The 19,711-nt window shown below is 42.0% G+C and overlaps 1 protein-coding gene across 1 annotated transcript in view; it reads left to right on the top strand.

Moving 5' to 3' along the window:
- Positions 1-19,711, top strand: part of LOC144818468 (protein FAM47E-like) — a 121,417-nt gene that overhangs the window by 28,009 nt on the left and 73,697 nt on the right. The window contains exon 4 of the mRNA XM_078675935.1: positions 9,269-9,431. Within this exon, the coding sequence (XP_078532061.1) occupies positions 9,269-9,431 (163 nt within the window). The remainder of the gene's footprint in view (positions 1-9,268; positions 9,432-19,711) is intronic.

Raw genomic sequence — 19,711 nt, 5'->3', positions numbered from 1 at the left:
ACTTCCCCATACCAGCAAATGCTGGTTTAATTAGTTGTCATAGATTGACTTAACTCCTTGGATTTTGTGTTGATTTATTCGCTATTTTCACTTGTATTGAATCACTTGTCATTTTTCAACGCACATGATTATATGATGTATTGTTGTGTTTAACAAATTTTGTGTTTCATGTGGGATGTTTAGGATGTAGACACTTGATTTATTTTTTAGTCTGGTTGTAATTGTCATTTATTTGTGTGTAAATTTCATTGTATATTTGTGTAAAGTAGTGTAAATATGTGGATATAGAGATGTCATTTTTTCTGCTAAAGAAAATGTTCTTGAAAAATCATTAAATAAATATAAGATAAGTGGTATAAATAAAAATACCTGGTCGATCTAGACAAACAGTGTTTTCGACCCTCTTTAACTGTGGATATAAATCTAGGTGGCTAGGCACTTTCATGTTTTTCTTATTTAAATAGGGTCCAGCCTACCCACCTGTCCTCAAGGGCCTAACTCCTTAGGTTTTCCAATTCCCTTTTAACTTAGGCACAAGTTTGACCATAAACAAACATCTTTCAAGAAATTATTCATAATCTCTATTATATCAGCTTAAAGGATGAGCTAAACAAAGGCCTTTTGTCTATGAGCTTTATAGTACTCCATAGTAATTTATCGCTGAGAGTTTACCAGTCCTACCTTCTCAGGGGAATTTACATTTACTAATGCATCCATTGATGTGTAGTTTTCTTCTTTGGCTAGTTACCTTTCTCTGAGCCACAGTTCACACCTTTGATTCTGGCAAGCGAGTAATCTTTGCCACTGTCAGCCCGGTACAGTGGATAATGTTGTGCATTGCTACGTGCTATGAGAACAGTTAACAGATCTCTTACAGTCATTTCTTTAGTCAATTGCTCAAGGAATATGGCATGTTGGCTGCTCTTGAGAGGAACAGTCTTATCAATTACATTTGCACAGTGGCCATTTTGGGATCAGTCATTTCTTTACCAAACTGAACTGTTTTGAATAACTCAAGAGGAGATACACAAGTGGCTAAGACTTCTCAGCAAAGCTTGTCTGATATGTTTACATCTTTTTCCTCAATTTGTCCACCTTTTCATGTCCTACCCAACATCCTAAACTGGAGAAGGCAGTTTATGTATTTTATTGATTTACATTTGTATTTATAGTTGTTGGACTCGGCCCTCTCTGCAGGGTCATACCCAACGTGTTTGCCTTCACCCTCCTGCTTTCTTAACCCATTTTTATTGGCTTCTAGGACTCTCCGCACTTTACCACTGCTAACCAGTACTTAACGTTGCCAATTTTGTTAAGATATGTGAAACTGGGGAGATAGGTCCTGGGACGTAGGGTCAGCTGGACCATATAATGCTGGGAAAAGGCAAAATGCTGACCCCACTATTATCTTTACACGCTCTTGAATGTGAGCAACAAATCAATACTTAGTTCCGATTTGTACGGTATCATTTATTTATACCATTTACTCCTTCTTTTTTAAGTTTTTAAACAAATCCGATTGTGTGAGAAAGATATCACATTGACATTACAATTAAGACATTAACATGCAAGGTTAACACGACAATTCATTATATACACATATATACATTGCATCATTATTGCACCTTTGCTATGCAGCAAATTCAAATCTTCGCATTTGTGATTGGACAAATCATATTTTCACAATGCTTATAAAGGATAAAGTCGCTTTAGGAAAAGAAGGTAAAATCAATGTAAATGACACGAAACTTTTAAATCAAAACAATCCAACTGAGACTAAACAACTTAATCTGATTTCCAGTCAGTCCAGTTATTTGGTTTGTTCTTTCTATCAACTATCAATTGCCTCCTTTATTGCCGACGCGTTTCAAACTCGCTGATTCATTTGGCGAGTTCTCATCAGGGCTTTATCTTTTGAGATCTGCAAATTAGGTACAAAAGGAAAAAAAGGGGGGGCTCAGTGTCTGAATGATCTGAGACTACCTTTCTCTGACACATTGTCTCTTAGATGGAACAATGCATACCTTTATCCTGGAAATGTAGCAAGTTTCCGAGGTTCACTAGTTTTTCGTAGTTGTCAGTTCTAAAAGGAATCAAAAGAATTTACAAGATCTGATTTGAGTGATTTTCTACAAGTGGTGCATACAAACAACGCAAACGCACTCCTAGGATCTACCTGTTTAATTAGGGTCTTGCGCTCTCGAAGATGTTCTAGCGCTGTATGTGCCTGAGTTCAGGCCCCAAGTCAAGGAAGCAGCAGAGGTTGTTCCCCACCTATAGAGAAAACAATATGTTGCTTCTAAATATCTTATGTCTGTTTTCGACATAACGCACCCCAAGTGTTCGTGCTTACATAAAATATGTTGTGTTTGTACCTTATATTGGTGTGCCCAATATCGGGACCGGCTCTCTTTGTGGTGCTGCTCACTTTGCACTGTATTTTTCCATTCTGCTGCACTGGCTCGTATTTTCAATTCTAACGGGAAAAGGAGAAACGGCAATCACTCTCCGTTGCCCTTTCGTGTCTCAGTATCAACCCGTCCCCACCGCGAGTAGACTTACCCGGAGAATTCAATTCCCTGTTTTAGTTCGGTAACCGTCACCCTCGTCTCTCACGTTTGTGTGCAAACACCGCACCTTCACGTAAGTGCTCATTATCACGGAGCGTGTGGGATTTGCCTGCATCACATGACCATTTGGAATTCTGGGAGATGTAGTCCATCGGCCTGTTTCTTAGTGTATGCTTGCTGTTTATAAAGCGCGCAGCCCGGTGAGCATTGCCAATTCGAGCATTCTTACAGTCTCGCAATTTCGGACATTGTATTCAGCCCTGTTTGCATGCTATTGAAGCGCAAAATTAAATAGGCCTCCTTTCTCAATAAGACATCATCCAGGTCAGTGGTGTACTTAACATGTGTTGTGGTGAAAAGAACAGTCCATTTAAATTCTGTTTCAGTATGGCCCTTCTCTATAAAGTGTTGGACCATTGGGGCAGTTATTACTTTGTTCTTGATACGGGATCTGTGTTGTGTTATGCGGGTATTAACCTGCTGGTTGGTTTTGCCTATGTACAGTTTCCCACATCCACAAACGATGGCATATACAACGTTTCTGGTCCTACAATTAGAGAACCCCTCATTTTTCCATCGGACATTTTTGTGAAAAAATTCGCTGCCTTCAATCGTTGTGTCACATGACACACAATTGCCACATCTGTGGTGTCCCTCAATCGGCTTGAGGCCCCATATAGCAAGTAAGTCATGTTTGGGTTTTTGAATCTTCACATCAGCGCGCACAATTTGTTGTCCAATGCTGCGACTTTTTTTGTATGCAAAGATCGGTCTGGGAAACGGGTACTCTAGTTCTTCTAATAAATGCCAGTTTTTGAGTATTGCTTGTCTGATTTGATGGGTTTGAGGACCAAATGTTGTGACACAGACCATTTTGTCCAATTCTTGTTTCTCTCTACCTTGTAGTAAGCACTCTCTCGGCGTGTAGCGGGCTCTTTTATAGGCATGTTTAGGTAATTTTCTGGGGTAGCCCCTAGTTGTCATTTCTTCACAAAAATTCTTTGCATGTGTGTCATACTCTTCTACTTCCGAGCAGTTCCTTCGAATTCGGAGTAATTGCCCATATGGTAGATTGGTTTTCAAATTCCTTGGGTGAGCACTTCGGTGATGTAAAATAGTATTTTTGTCGGTCTTTTTTTTTTAAAAGAGATGATTGGAGATGACCATTGACACAACTAATTTCAACATCCAAAAATGTCATTTTTGAATTACTGCACTCCATGGAGAACTTAATGTCTTGATGTTTATTGTTCAACCATTGGTGGAACTCTACCAACTCCGTGCGGCTCCCCTGCCACAGGAGCCACACGTCGTCGATATATCTCAACCACTGTTTGATACATTTTTGGTAGGGATTATTGTTTTCAACGAATCTCTTTTCGTATTGCGCCATAAACAATACGGCCATCTCCGGCGCATAAGGACAGCCCATGGCTGTCCCTTTGATTTGTATGAAGAACTCTTCATTGAAACGAAAATAATTTCTTTTCAGTGTTAGTTCTGCCAATTTTAAGATGTATGATGTAGGGACCCTATGTGGGCGGTCTCTGGTTTCAAGGTACATCTCCATCACCTCCAGTGCCTCTTCCTGGGGTATTTGAGTGTAAAGAGACGTCACGTCCATAGTTACCAATAATTCAGTTTGAGAGTCGAATTCTGTCCCTTCCACTTTAACTAAAAAATCCGTTGTGTCTTTCAGATACGAGTTTACCTTATGCACAAAGGGCTTTAAGAAAAAGTCCACATACTTAGAAAGTGGCTCTAAACATGAGTCACACCCTGAGACGATTGGTCGTCCAGGGGGCTCATTGAGATTTTTATGGATTTTAGGAAGAAAGTACACTATGGGGGTGCGTGGAAATTTTTTGATCAAAAATTCACTTTCTTTCAATCCAACATAGCCCTCCTCTCTACCTTGTTGCACCAGTGTCACTATTTCCCCTTGTATTTCCTTAGTGGGATCTTCCTTCACCTTCCTGTACCATGTTAGGTTGTTAACCTGTGACTCACCTTCCCTCAAGTATTTCTCTCTAGGCCAAAGGACTAATGCTCCGCCCTTATCGGCCGGTTTAATTATAAGGAAGCAGCAGAGGTTGTTCCCCACCTATAGAGAAAACAATATGTTGCTTCTAAATATCTTATGTCTGTTTTCGACATAACGCACCCCAAGTGTTCGTGCTTACATAAAATATGTTGTGTTTGTACCTTATATTGGTGTGCCCAATATCGTGACCGGCTCTCTTTGTGGTGCTGCTCACTTTGCACTGTATTTTTCCATTCTGCTGCACTGGCTCGTATTTTCAATTCTAACGGGAAAAGGAGAAACGGCAATCACTCTCCGTTGCCCTTTCGTGTCTCAGTATCAACCCGTCCCCACCGCGAGTAGACTTACCCGGAGAATTCAATTCCCTGTTTTAGTTCGGTAACCGTCACCCTCGTCTTATCCTCTAAAATCCTAACAACTGACGAAGAATCTGTGCTAAATTTGGGTCTGAAGTTTGTCCCTAACCAAAGAACAGACTTCACAAAGATAAAAATGGAAATGATTGCTTTCTGTCGGAAGATACGACTAAAAGCTTTCTTTGCAAACCATCCACCACCTCTGGACATCGAAACGACAGGATTAAGAAACAAATCGACTTTTACTCCCAGCCAGAACATCCCCAAACAGGTCTTGGCGTTTGAAACAGCAGTATTATCAACTCTAAACAAACTTGAAAAAAACACGAAGTTTGTTAAACAGAACATAAGCAAAGGCCAACGTGAGGCACTGAATGGATTAAAAGATGATGCATCGGTTATAATTAAACCGGCCGATAAGGGCGGAGCATTAGTCCTTTGGCCTAGAGAGAAATACTTGAGGGAAGGTGAGTCACAGGTTAACAACCTAACATGGTACAGGAAGGTGAAGGAAGATCCCACTAAGGAAATACAAGGGGAAATAGTGACACTGGTGCAACAAGGTAGAGAGGAGGGCTATGTTGGATTGAAAGAAAGTGAATTTTTGATCAAAAAATTTCCACGCACCCCCATAGTGTACTTTCTTACTAAAATCCATAAAAATCTCAATGAGCCCCCTGGACGACCAATCGTCTCAGGGTGTGACTCATGTTTAGAGCCACTTTCTAAGTATGTGGACTTTTTCTTAAAGCCCTTTGTGCATAAGGTAAAATCGTATCTGAAAGACACAACGGATTTTTTAGTTAAAGTGGAAGGGACAGAATTTGACTCTCAAACTGAATTATTGGTAACTATGGACGTGACGTCTCTTTACACTCAAATACCCCAGGAAGAGGCACTGGAGGTGATGGAGATGTACCTTGAAACCAGAGACCGCCCACATAGGGTCCCTACATCATACATCTTAAAATTGGCAGAACTAACACTGAAAAGAAATTATTTTCGTTTCAATGAAGAGTTCTTCATACAAATCAAAGGGACAGCCATGGGCTGTCCTTATGCGCCGGAGATGGCCGTATTGTTTATGGCGCAATACGAAAAGAGATTCGTTGAAAACAATAATCCCTACCAAAAATGTATCAAACAGTGGTTGAGATATATCGACGACGTGTGGCTCCTGTGGCAGGGGAGCCGCACGGAGTTGGTAGAGTTCCACCAATGGTTGAACAATAAACATCAAGACATTAAGTTCTCCAAGGAGTGCAGTAATTCAAAAATGACATTTTTGGATGTTGAAATTAGTTGTGTCAATGGTCATCTCCAATCATCTCTTTTAAAAAAAAAAAGACCGACAAAAATACTATTTTACATCACCGAAGTGCTCACCCAAGGAATTTGAAAACCAATCTACCATATGGGCAATTACTCCGAATTCGAAGGAACTGCTCGGAAGTAGAAGAGTATGACACACATGCAAATAATTTTTGTGAAGAAATGACAACTAGGGGCTACCCCAGAAAATTACTTAAACATGCCTATAAAAGAGCCCGCTACACGCCGAGAGAGTGCTTACTACAAGGTAGAGAGAAACAAGAATTGGACAAAATGGTCTGTGTCACAACATTTGGTCCTCAAACCCATCAAATCAGACAAGCAATACTCAAAAACTGGCATTTATTAGAAGAACTAGAGTACCCGTTTCCCAGACCGATCTTTGCATACAAAAAAAGTCGCAGCATTGGACAACAGATTGTGCGCGCTGATGTGAAGATTCAAAAACCCAAACATGACTTACTTGCTATATGGGGCCTCAAGCCGATTGAGGGACACCACAGATGTGGCAATTGTGTGTCATGTGACACAACGATTGAAGGCAGCGAATTTTTTCACAAAAATGTCCGATGGAAAAATGAGGGGTTCTCTAATTGTAGGACCAGAAACGTTGTATATGCCATCGTTTGTGGATGTGGGAAACTGTACATAGGCAAAACCAACCAGCAGGTTAATACCCGCATAACACAACACAGATCCCGTATCAAGAACAAAGTAATAACTGCCCCAATGGTCCAACACTTTATAGAGAAGGGCCATACTGAAATAGAATTTAAATGGACTGTTCTTTTCACCACAACACATGTTAAGTACACCACTGACCTGAAAGATGTCTTATTGAGAAAGGAGGCCTATTTAATTTTGCGCTTCAATAGCATGCAAACAGGGCTGAATACAATGTCCGAAATTGCGAGACTGTAAGAATGCTCGAATTGGCAATGCTCACCGGGCTGCGCGCTTTATAAACAGCAAGCATACACTAAGAAACAGGCCGATGGACTACATCTCCCAGAATTCCAAATGGTCATGTGATGCAGGCAAATCCCACACGCTCCGTGATAATGAGCACTTACGTGAAGGTGCGGTGTTTGCACACAAACGTGAGAGACGAGGGTGACGGTTACCGAACTAAAACAGGGAATTGAATTCTCCGGGTAAGTCTACTCGCGGTGGGGACGGGTTGATACTGAGACACGAAAGTGCAACGGAGAGTGATTGCCGTTTCTCCTTTTCCCGTTAGAATTGAAAATACGAGCCAGTGCAGCAGAATGGAAAAATACAGTGCAAAGTGAGCAGCACCACAAAGAGAGCCGGTCACGATATTGGGCACACCAATATAAGGTACAAACACAACATATTTTATGTAAGCACGAACACTTGGGGTGCGTTATGTCGAAAACAGACATAAGATATTTAGAAGCAACATATTGTTTTCTCTACAGGTGGGGAACAACCTCTGCTGCTTCCTTGACTTGGGGCCTGAACTCAGGCACATACAGCGCTAGAACATCTTCGAGAGCGCAAGACCCTAATTAAACAGGTAGATCCTAGTGCGTTTGCGTTGTTTGTATGCACCACTTGTAGAAAATCACTCAAATCAGATCTTGTAAATTCTTTTGATTCCTTTTAGAACTGACAACTACGAAAAACTAGTGAACCTCGGAAACTTGCTACATTTCCAGGATAAAGGTATGCATTGTTCCATCTAAGAGACAATGTGTCAGAGAAAGGTAGTCTCAGATCATTCAGACACTGAGCCCCCCCCTTTTTTTACTTTTGTACCTAATTTGCAGATCTCAAAAGATAAAGCCCTGATGAGAACTCGCCAAATGAATCAGCGAGTTTGAAACGCGTCGGCAATAAAGGAGGCAATTGATAGTTGATAGAAAGAACAAACCAAATAACTGGACTGACTAGAAATCAGATTAAGTTGTTTAGTCTCAGTTGGATTGTTTTGATTTAAAAGTTTCGTGTCATTTACATTGATTTTACCTCCTTTTCCTAAAGCGACTTTATCCTTTATAAGCATTGTGAAAATATGATTTGTCCAATCACAAATGCGAAGATTTGAATTTGCTGCATAGCAAAGGTGCAATAATGATGCAATGTATATATGTGTATATAATGAATTGTCGTGTTAACCTTGCATGTTAATGTCTTAATTGTAATGTCAATGTGATATCTCTCTCACACAATCGGATTTGTTTAAAAACTTAAAAAAGAAGGAGTAAATGGTATAAATAAATGGTACCGTACAAATCGGAACTAAGTATTGATTTGTTGCTCACATTCAAGAGCGTGTAAAGATAATAGTGGGGTCAGCATTTTGCCTTTTCCCAAATTTGTTAAGATATGCATACTCTATTTATGTATTTGTGATACACCTTCTAAGTTTGTGATGAATGTTGAAAAATCTGTTATAATTTTGAGCTGTCCTTTACGATGACATGATGAAATTGCATCTAACATTTTTCTAAAAAGTGATAAAGAAAAGTGGAATAAATCACAAGAGCTTGTGTATTCGAGACATCAGCCCGTTATTTGTTTAATATTCTTTCAGTGTATTATTGCAACTAGATACTTGTTTGTATACAATGTATTAGTGGTCCGATCTAGTTTGCATAGGGACCCAAACCTTTCTTGGGTCTTTAACTTTTAGAAAAGTGGCATTTTCCTGCTGTAGTCATTTAATGCCAGCGAACCTGTCTCTGGATCACAAGACTGGGTGTAGCTTGCAGTTGAGCTTTGTGTATTCCTCCTAGATAGCCACACACAATAGAGAGCTTAGGTATGCCCGGATGGGCCATCACAGCAGGATGGAGAGGGTGGGCGGGTGGGGGTTGGAGCTGAGCACAGCCCTGCTTACACTTGAAAGGGCTATATCCCATCTCCACACAAGGGCTGCATACCCCTAGTAGTTAGTCTGGATGATAAACATGATTATTCCTATTTTATCCCACCTCTAGAAATGGAAAGTCTAAGACCAAAAATCCTTATAAGTGGATTTCTACACATGATGGTGTAGTAAAAGAAGATTTGACCTGCAAGAAGATGCAGAGCACGACTCCTCGCATACCTGAGAATGTGAAAGAAGCAACAAAAGAGTTCTGTGACTGGATCAAATCTCTGGTAAGCTCAGAGTGAACTTCTTTATCAGTTCTCTTAGCTGTACGACGAGTGAACATAGTGAAAAACCAGAACGGCATTTATCTATTTATACATGTCAATGGGAAGAGAGGTGGATAAGACCAGAGTCTCAGAGAGTATGCTGTCTTCCCTCTCCGGAGTCCCAAAGGGCTTGCTGCGATCCCACTGTCATATTCACATCTGTTGGTTCTCACCTATTGATGCAGCTAGTTAGTAGTCAGAGGGAAAACCTGGCCTCTGCTAGTCAATTGCCTCAGCAGGAAAAAGTTTTGTGTTTTTTAGCCCTTCTACAATGTGCTCTTTACAGCGTACTATATTTAGCCCATTGTTACTAACCTCACACGTGTAGATGTGCACTATTTGTAAATACATTCATGAAACCTAGTCCTGAAAAGAAGGGAGCTCCTAAGAGAACTTTGCCTCTAACACTGCAACTTTAAAACTGTTTGCCTAAAGGTTTTTTTTCCATGTTACAACGATTTCTTAAAAAACCTATATGTGAAAAGAAAGGCTCACCTTTGAAAATATGGTCATCACCATAACATTCATCTTTTCAGAGCAATTCAACGTAGGAATGTAGTAGGACTACGAATAGGAGATAGAAGGTGCAACTGTTGGGGCATTATACTGACTTGCAGTCCCAAAGTGTATATGGTGCCATAAGTGTGGCAACTGCTTCTTTTGCAGCTAGGTCTATTATTCCGTGCTGAGCTGTCATTTTATAGATTATTAAAAACATAAACACTGGAGAAATGTGGTGATGATTGACAGAGATGAAGCAAGTGTACATTTCTATTACCAATCACAATTCCCCAGGTACTGTACAAGTGTTTTGTCTAAAACACAGTGGGGCCTGTTCACCACCTGTATTTTGTAGTACTTAGAATAGTTCTTCAGTAGTACTATTCATGTAGATTCTACACTCATAAATCCTATTCTAGAAAGCTTTGCCCCCTGATTTGAGGTGTGAAGACATGTAAGTGTACACCTAGATGTAAATCTAAATCAGCAAAAAAGTGTAGACTTAAACCTAGGTGTACCAGTAAACATACACATGAGTAAATATACATGTGTATATTTACCTTTGTGAATAGGTGCGTGTATATGCAGCAGATGAAAATTAGTGATGGACAACAAGAATATCCACAGGGACTTTTTTCGTACCCAGGGTCCCAAAATGTAGGTCACTTCAATGGTGAGATCAAAGTTGTCATCCTTGGATGTAGTGCCCACCTGAAGAAGAAAGCAGTGCAATGCTTACATTAATCTCAGTTACTGATAATTACGTATGCCACATTCTGATTTATCAGAGATTATCCATATGCAAATCATTATTGTTTCTTCATTGAAAATGACGCCTTGTTTTTCTAGCCAGATATTTACAAAGCAAAAATGCCCAGTCCTCATCAAAGTACCAAAGTGGAATTTATCATCAGGCAATTTGGAATATTTACAAAGGAGTGCAAACAAATTGATCTCTAAGCACCAGCGCAGTATTGGTGGTACTTTAGAATATTCAGCTTTGTTGAGAATATCAGCAGCATAGATAATTGTGTCTGTGTATATTAAAATGTGTGTAGGATTATTAAGTGCACTTCCTGAAGCCCAGTCTTATAGCTACAGCTCACAAGTTGCTTTCACATAACAACATCTCTATATCCTGTTCCCATTTTGAGTGGTGCAATAGAGTCCTATACCCAAGCTTTATAAAACGCCTGAGCAGCGGGCAATGAGTAGTCTATATTTGACTGGGGATGCTTCTTCGATCCACTGCAGGTGTTCTGATTCCAATGGTAAAAAGTGTTTGACTTGTAAGTATTACAAGTATTGGGAATCGGTTAGTTCAAAGTCTTTGTTAAGGGTTACATATAGATTTATTCTGTCTTGTCTTCAGATGCCCCCCCCCCCCCTATACTTATATAGCAGCCCACTTGTGGTATCCGGCGGGATCAGTGCTTAATTTGTAAAATATTAGGTGCAGGTGCTCACATTTTCTGTAGGAGGTCATACTCACTTTCCCGTCCCCGCCCACTTCATCCACTGACTCCACCCACTTCCTTTATTGGTTCCACCCGCATCCACAAGACTCAACACATCACAGCCAGATCCCCACTTGATTTCCCCAAGAAGCTGAAGATCTGGCACTGCATATAAGCACTTTCCTGTCATACCGCGCTCTGGTACTACACTTCAGAGGAACTTTGCTTCCAGTCATGGGGGCACTACTTGCATATTGGGATGAAAGTGTACCCTTCTTCTTTTGGTTGGCTGTATATGCATGCATTTTTGTAGAGACCTTGGTCTGTCTGCGTCAATATGTGTTTTCTGTTAATATGCAAATCAATATTGTGGGCTTGCATGCATCTCTGCTTCCACAATTCAAAAGTTCAACCTATTGGTTTTGTTAGTGCTTATTTTGTTTTGCTTGATACTAACAGAAGCCCAATTTCAATGAGCAGTGAAGTACAGAGAACACCTATTGTAGTTTTAGCTTCCCAAACACGAGGTATTAATAGAAATGTATGTGGGGCAGTAGAACCTGTAGGAAAGGAATCAGGCTGTAATCGGAGTAGTATCACAAACATGGAAAATAAAATGATTTGGTTACAATTGCAGAATGTGTAGTGCATGAGACAGGATTAGAATAGAGCAGTGCTGGTACGCGGCAGCAGAGGGTAAGAGGGAGACGGGAGGGGGTTTAATGGGGGTGTCAAACGGCACCTTCGGCAAGTAAAAAATATGATTTAAAGCAGTTTAATATGAATCTCTGAAATCAAGAGGGATGTTGTGTGCAGGACTTTTAATGAGACAGCTACGGGCCCCGCGTCACCCATGGTAAAAGCCAGATCAGGAACCAGAACTTCATTCCAACCATTTGCGCGGGCTAGATGGAGAAAGACCAGTGAAGGTAGAATTTCCCAGCGTTCTCTCATTACTGTGAAAGTGGTTAAAGTGGAAGCCACACAAAAGAAAAAAAGAACTTATTCATTTATTGCTTCACAGCTACACCTTAAGCTTTAACACTTACTTAGTGTCTTCGCGCTTAAAATAATCAGATCCACACCTACAGGCTGAGGCCAGAAAAACACCAGAAAACAAACAAGCACACACACAGACATACACACCGGAAGCCTCCAGCTGGAACAGCATTATAACTGAAATAAAAAATACTTTTTCGGCTCATTGGCCAACTCGAGCTCACTGGCCTCTCATTATTTCTTTATGTGCACACCCGCACCTTCAGCGCAGGTCCAAGATGTACCCCTCCTCCCCCCACCGATTTCCATTCAGCCTTTCAGCAAGATTTATGAGCTACTGCGATACATGCATTTAACTTCCTTGCTTTCCCATGCCCCTAAATTTAAACAAACACGTTTAACATTATTAAAACTGCAGCCCAACTCTTTTCCTTACTTTATTGCCATACTCCAAAGGTATGCTGTGGAGTGATATGATGCCTGTTAATGGGAAAGTGAAACCTCGACACTTGTAATAAATTACAGCTTTCACTAATGTCGCACTACATTTAAGCGTCGCATAACTGAGTGACAGTTCCCACCTTTGAAAAACATCTTGCCGTTTGCAGAGTACTCACAGTGCAACGAGGCAGCAAAAATCACACCCGCCTCGGTCACTTTATGCCTCTTCCCTCTCTAGTCTCCCACCATTCAAAACATACCAACAAAACGAAGCAATGGTTTCTTCTAAGCTTGGCCCGAACAAGCACAGTGTTCAAGCAGCAGAACATCTCTTGACCCCTCAGTTCAACTGCAACTCAATTTCCGCTTCCGACCGAGGCAGAGACAATTTAGCGGGATCATGTAGGAAACAGAAAACGGACCAGAAAAACTGCAACGCGGTTGCCAACAAGCATTGGCAATCTCAACCAGTGTCCCGGAGACATAGACCCGGCCCTGAGAAATAAGTGCCGGTGCTAAGCACCGGAAAGCACCGGCACAAATTAAGCACTTACCCAAGTCTCCAAGGATCACCAAGTCCCAGTTGTAATAGCAGCACACCGTGCCAAGCTCCCCTCCAGTTCACAGCTTCCCAAGCCTTTGTTTCTGCCCCAGTGAGCTTTGGCTACTTCAGAGGATCACTTCCTCCGTATTTGCCCTAGGGCAGTTCTTCACAAACTTTTAAGAACCAAGATCCAATTTTTCAGAAAAATCAAACATTCACGACCCACTTTGCTTTACTTTACTTTGGATAAACAGCCGTGACTGAGATTTGAATCCTTGACAAGTGAGGTGGTAGTGTCCTGAATCCCAATAGAATAGTACAACAGTGTACGGAATATTTTTGTCTGAGCCTGAAGACATCGTAAGGGGCCAGGATTTCAGATATTAACAGACAAGTGACAAAGCCCTGATGAAAGTCCAGGAACTGGTTTCCTTGGACTAGAAACGCGTCGGCACATCTGAAGGAGCTATTTATAACATCAAGCGTTCCAACTGGCTGCGGCCAGTTGTCAAGTTGTTTGGCAACTAAATATTTTTGCTCTTTCTTTTTGACTTTGTCCTTTTCCCCTTTTTTATGGATATAGTTTAGCTCTATTAAGAAAAAAAATAAAATGTATTCTTTTTTGTGTTGTGTATTATGTGTAGAATGTATGATAATTGTATATATGAAATGTACACATTTTTGGTTTGTAAATAGTTTTGTATAGGTCTAATTGAAATATATTGAATGTATTTTTTTCCTTTTCTGTTTAATTCATATGAAAAATAATTGGAAAATATTGAAGTAAAAAGGTATAAATAAAATACCAGGTCAAACTTAAAAAAAATTGTTTGCCCTATTGTTCTAAAGAAGTGGTTGAAGAAAAGGTGGGTACAGGCAATTTGTGTTTGCTATTATATGATAGGGTCCAGCCTACCCCACCCCTTACATGGACATACCTCCTTAGTTTTTCAATGTTTTATGCTTTGGGCACTGTGCCACTGCTAATCAGTGCCATAGTGCAAGTGCTCCCTATGTTAAATTGATGTACTAATTGGTGATTCCATGATTGGGTTATTTGATTTATCCGTCAGCCCCTGGTACATTGCACCATGTGTGCCCAGGGCTTGTAAATCAAATGCTGCTGGTGGGCTTGCAGCACTGGTTGTGCTACCCACAGAAGCAGCTTGTAAAGTGTGTCTCGGGCCTGCCATTGCAAGGCCTATGTGCAGTCTAGCACTGCCATATTGACTTGGCCAAGTGCACCCACTTGCCAGTCCCTAAACCTTCCCTTTGCTTCATATTAGACACCCCTATGGTAGGCCCAAGGGCAGGGTGCATTGTAAGTATAAGGTAGGACATGCTCTGGTGTGTGTAGCATGTCCTAATACATTACATTATTACATTATTACATTCTTATAATCTTAACTGACTCAGGGAACATGGTGGAACATCTAATTTAATATGCCTGAACTCAGAATGATAAAATACATCTTTTAGTAAAGTTGGTTTTAATATTCTGTGTTTGAAAATACCACTTTTAGAAAGTAGGTATTTTCTTGCCTAACTGTCCAGGCCTGCCTCTGCTAGGTTGCGTATTCCTTGTCTGGGTTTGTGAGTGACAGGGCTTGTGGGTTCTAGGAGACAGGCTGGGGCAGCCCAGTGGTGAATAGAGAGGTTTGCATCTAGATGGGAGGGAGGAGTTGCACTTGGGACCTGAGTAGGGCTGGGCCTTCCCTCTACAACGCTGGCTCCACCTCCAGTGGTGTGTCTGATGTCTCTGCCCTGCACTATGAAAGGAGAGAAGGAATCATGTCAACAACGTGCTCCAGAGCTGTGCCTTCCGTCCCTGTGCTGGCTCCACCTCCTGTGGGGCGGCTGATGTCTCTGCCCTGCACAGTGAAAGGAAGGAGAGAGTCATGTTAACAAAGTGCTCAGGAACTGGTTTGGACTAGGCAGAGGCCTTTCTGCCTTCAGAGAAGAAAGGATTTTGGGGTATAAATATTGGGACCCTGATCCCAAGAAATGAGATCACTTCTGGAACAAGAAACCTTTTGCCAAGGAGAAGAACCAAGGAAGCTGTAGGAGTTTTACTGCCCCTCTGCCAGTGTGCTGTTTGCTGGGTTGGCCTGCAGTGGTTACTTCATTTCCAAGGAAAGGAGAAGGAACTTTTAAGGACTTTCATCATTTACAGAATATTCTCCAAGGGCTCGAACTGTGCTTGCCTCCTGCTGAAGTCTCAGGGACAAAAGACTTCATCTCCGGCTCCCCTCGGAATTCCCTTGCTGGAAATTCTCAACTCCAGACATTTGCGTGTCACTGGGAGCTGGAAGCGCGACGCATCGAGAGGAAGCCTGTCGCCGCCGCAGCTGAAATCATTGCATCGCCAGAGAAGCGAGCCTTCGCCGCATCTCCCTGGAAGCGTGTGTTCATCGAAGCTACCTGCTGTCGCATCACCGGAGAAGCGTGACGCCATCGAGAGTGTCGCCATTGCATCACCGGAGAAGTGTGTCGCAGGGCCTGTTGCAGCTCCAAAGTGCAGAGTCGTCGCAAGGCTGCTAGGGCATCGTCATCGCATTGTCACTTCAAGGACACCATCTTCTCGCATCGCAACCGGATCATCGCATCGCATCAAGGCGCCATCTTGCGCACCTCAATGGGCCGGCAGGCCGAGAATCTATGCATCACCTCCACACCGGTAAGTATCACAATGCATCCCCTACTCTGCGCAAGCATTGCGGCATGACGCATCATCTCACCCGTATCACGGAACCGACGCATCTCCCCTTTTGCAAGCCTTTTGTTTACTTTGCGTTACGCATCCAGGTACTTTGTTGAGAACTTTGTCGCATTTATCATCAACTTGAACTAAGCAACGTTTTATCATCTTTAAGCAATCTTAAGTGTAGTATTGTGGATTTTTGTCGTTTGTGGTCTTGTGTTAAGTCTATATGAAGAATACTTATTTTTATAAAACCTGTGTTGTATCCATCTGTAGTGTTTTGGGAGAGGTGTGGCGCCGCGGCCAGGGCGACTGACGCTGGAATCTGAGGATCAGGGTTCGATCCCCGGCTCCGGCGGCAGGTTAGCCCAGCACCATGTGACTCTGGGCAATAGCTTGCTTAATCTTCCCGACGGCCCCCAGCGCCTAGAGACCCTTACGGGTGATTGTGCGCTTTACAAATGTGGATTATTATTATTATTTCACTGTATTACTGTGTATATTCACAAATGCTTAACACAATGCCTCTGAGATAAGCCTGTCTGCTCGTGCCAAGCTACCAAGGGGGTGAGCAGGGGTTATTAAGGAATGTAATCCCCTTATCCTGACTTGGAAGTAAGGGTCCCTATTTGGACAAAGGTGAATACCATTGCCAACTAGAGACCCCCAGATCTAACAGCACTTGTTTACAAGTGTCACAACATTCACTACGCCTTTCGATATGTCTTCATTTGACTGTGGCCAAGATATTGATGGAGTCCAACTTGTCCATTGAAATTGAGACACCGTACAAAGAGTTTAAACCGTGGAGTACGTATATGGCACTGACGTAGCACAAACTCCTGGATACGTTTGAAACTATGGTTAAACAAGACATTTCCAAATTAAACTTGCAACCCAAAACTAGATCTAATTTTTCCAGAACTGAGGAACGGATTCTGCATCAACTAGATAAGGAACAGCATTTAACGTTTCAATCAGCAGACAAAGGTGGCGCTAATTTTGATGGACACTAGTTTCTATGAACAATAAGTCACTGAGCATCTCCAGGACATGAATACATACGTTAATTTGAAGAAAGACCCTACCAACAAAATCATGGTGACTCTAGATCAGATCTTAGATAAAGCTATGGGCATGAACTGGATTTCAACACACACTCGCAATTTTCTCAAAGTTCAATATCCCAGACGCCCACGTCTATACATGCTGCCGAAAGTTCATAAAAACTTGCAAAATCCCCTATTCAGACCCATCGTGTCTGGTTGTGGCTCAGTTTTTGAACCATTGGGACAGTACATTGATCATTTTTTGCAATCCTTCGTACAGAATTGGAAATCATACATCAAAGGCATGACCCACTTTCTCCAACATCTCAACAATTTGGACACCCAATTGTATGAACAATGGTTGTTATGTTCCATTGATGTAACATCTTTGTATACTTCCATACCACTGCAAGAGGGCATGGACGCATGCGAGTGGACCCTGCTCCAGCTTCCTGCAATTGAAGCCAATAAAGTGTTCATTCTCGAACTGCTACACTTTTGTCTACAATATAGCTACCTTGTTTGTAAAGGACAGTTCTATTTACGAATAAGCTGTACATCCATGCGTTTTTCTGGGGCATCAGCCTATGCCAACATATTCATGTCTAAATTTGAGCAGGATTACATCTTTGCAGATCCAGAATGGCATTCTAACTTGGTTTTCTATGGAAGATTCGTAGATTACATCTTTTTAATTTGAAACAAGTCTCACACCCAACTGGATCTCAAGATTCAAGAATTGAATCGAAGGAATTCTTGTATTCAATTCACACATACTATCAGCAAGACAAGCTTGACTTTTCTTGATGTACTGACTGTTCAAGGATTGAACAATTTGGAAACTACTGTTTTCAAGAAGAAGACTGATAGAAACAATCTTTTGCTATTCTCGAGTTTTCATCCTCCGAGTCTCATTCAATATCTCCCATTCTCACAGTTGTTGAGAACTTAAAGGTTTACATCTACGTAAGAAGCTTTGACCATTGCCACTGAGAGTCAAATTTGCAATATTCAGCAGAGGGGTTACCCATCATCTACTCTTTCTGATGGTGTCACAAGAATTTCTAACATCTATAGACCGGTTTTACTCACAACTCACATTAAGGCATCGTAACATCGGATGGTTTTTGTGTCAAAGTATTCCACCAAATCAGCAGCCATGCAAAGAATTAGAACATTGGTATGTTGGTAGCTCCATTGAAAAAAATGGAGTGCTGTTGAACTGTATTTTAAAATGACCCACATGGCTTCATTTTGTGTTGCCATGGTCTCGGCAACCTGGTGAAGACTTGCTTTGCTCGTCCCTGTTGAAACTTGCACAACCCTCCTTGTGGTCGAGCCGATTCCGAGAAGGTGCCTGTGTGCCTCACCCCCCCAGTTGTGCCAGAGACTCAGCCACATCCTGTCCATTGTTGGTAACTCAGCCTGTCACGACCAACTGCCCCGTGACCACACCAACTGATCGAGAAAGCACGAGGCTGTGCCCCGTGACCACACCAACTGATAGAGGAAGCACGAGGCTGTGCCCCATGACCACATCAATTGGGCAAGGAAGCACAAGGCTGTGTACATTGTGCAATCAGAGACAGATGTCCCCTGGCCATGATTGCACCACACAAGACTGACAAAGAACTTGTCAGATGAGGAACTTATCGAAATAAGGAACTTGTATTGTGCAAATGGGCGTGGCTAGTACTATAATAATGTGTGCGCTGCGGATTGAAGCAACAGTCTCCGTAGAATTGTCTTTGTACCATTCTGGGACCCTGTCATTAGCTCGAGCTAATAAATAACTTACTTCCCTCCACGGCTGGTTGTCCTGGTCTCTTTGGTAATGTATGATTCAAGCAAGAAGAACCTGTACATTCTAGGTGTCCCCTGCACCGCTGCCTTTGACTCTCCTAGTGGGGAGGGGTCTCCAAAAAGCTGGTTCTATAATTTGGCACCCAACGTGGCGCGTCTTCGGTGGTCGTCATCGAGCCTGGTGGTGGTGAGGAGTCCGTGATTGAATTCTGAGGGAGGCGCGCCACTAAATTGGCTGAAAATTGTCTTTGTGGGCCCGAGGTCTCCGATTGCGTGATTCCTCCCTCCAGTAGGCTACCTGACTGTGGCCCCGACTGACGCCCCAGTTCTGGTTCCTAGTTTTGGGAGATCAGGACCTTTGTGACACTTGCCGTTTGATGGAAGATTAATGGTCAGGTAAGAGTGGGAGTGGCCCACTTCTTTGGTGAATTGTATTTTGGTTTTGGGTATTGTTCAACTTTTGCAAAAGCCGAAGCCAAAGGGTAAGTACAGTTGTATGCTGTAAACATTAGATTTTACCCTTTGATGTTTGGAACCAGGATACACGTCTAGAGTTGCCTGGATTTAGTACGTTTCGGAAATGGTGTTGTCGTTATTGTATACAGGACTCCGCATTGGAGGAATCGTGTCCGATTCCTCCTTTGGGGACCCCTAATCATGAAGTTTATGCTAAACATGGTGTTGGCCCGATTATGTTTTGCTCACTATGGCATAAGTATACAAAGGGTAATGCTGAGTTACAGTGG

This window comes from Lissotriton helveticus, chromosome 2_1 (genome assembly GCF_964261635.1).
Source record: "Lissotriton helveticus chromosome 2_1, aLisHel1.1, whole genome shotgun sequence".
Classification (NCBI taxonomy): Eukaryota; Metazoa; Chordata; class Amphibia; order Caudata; family Salamandridae; genus Lissotriton; species Lissotriton helveticus.
The sequence above is the reverse complement of the archived record's forward strand: the minus strand, read 5'-3'. Positions and strand labels throughout refer to the sequence as shown.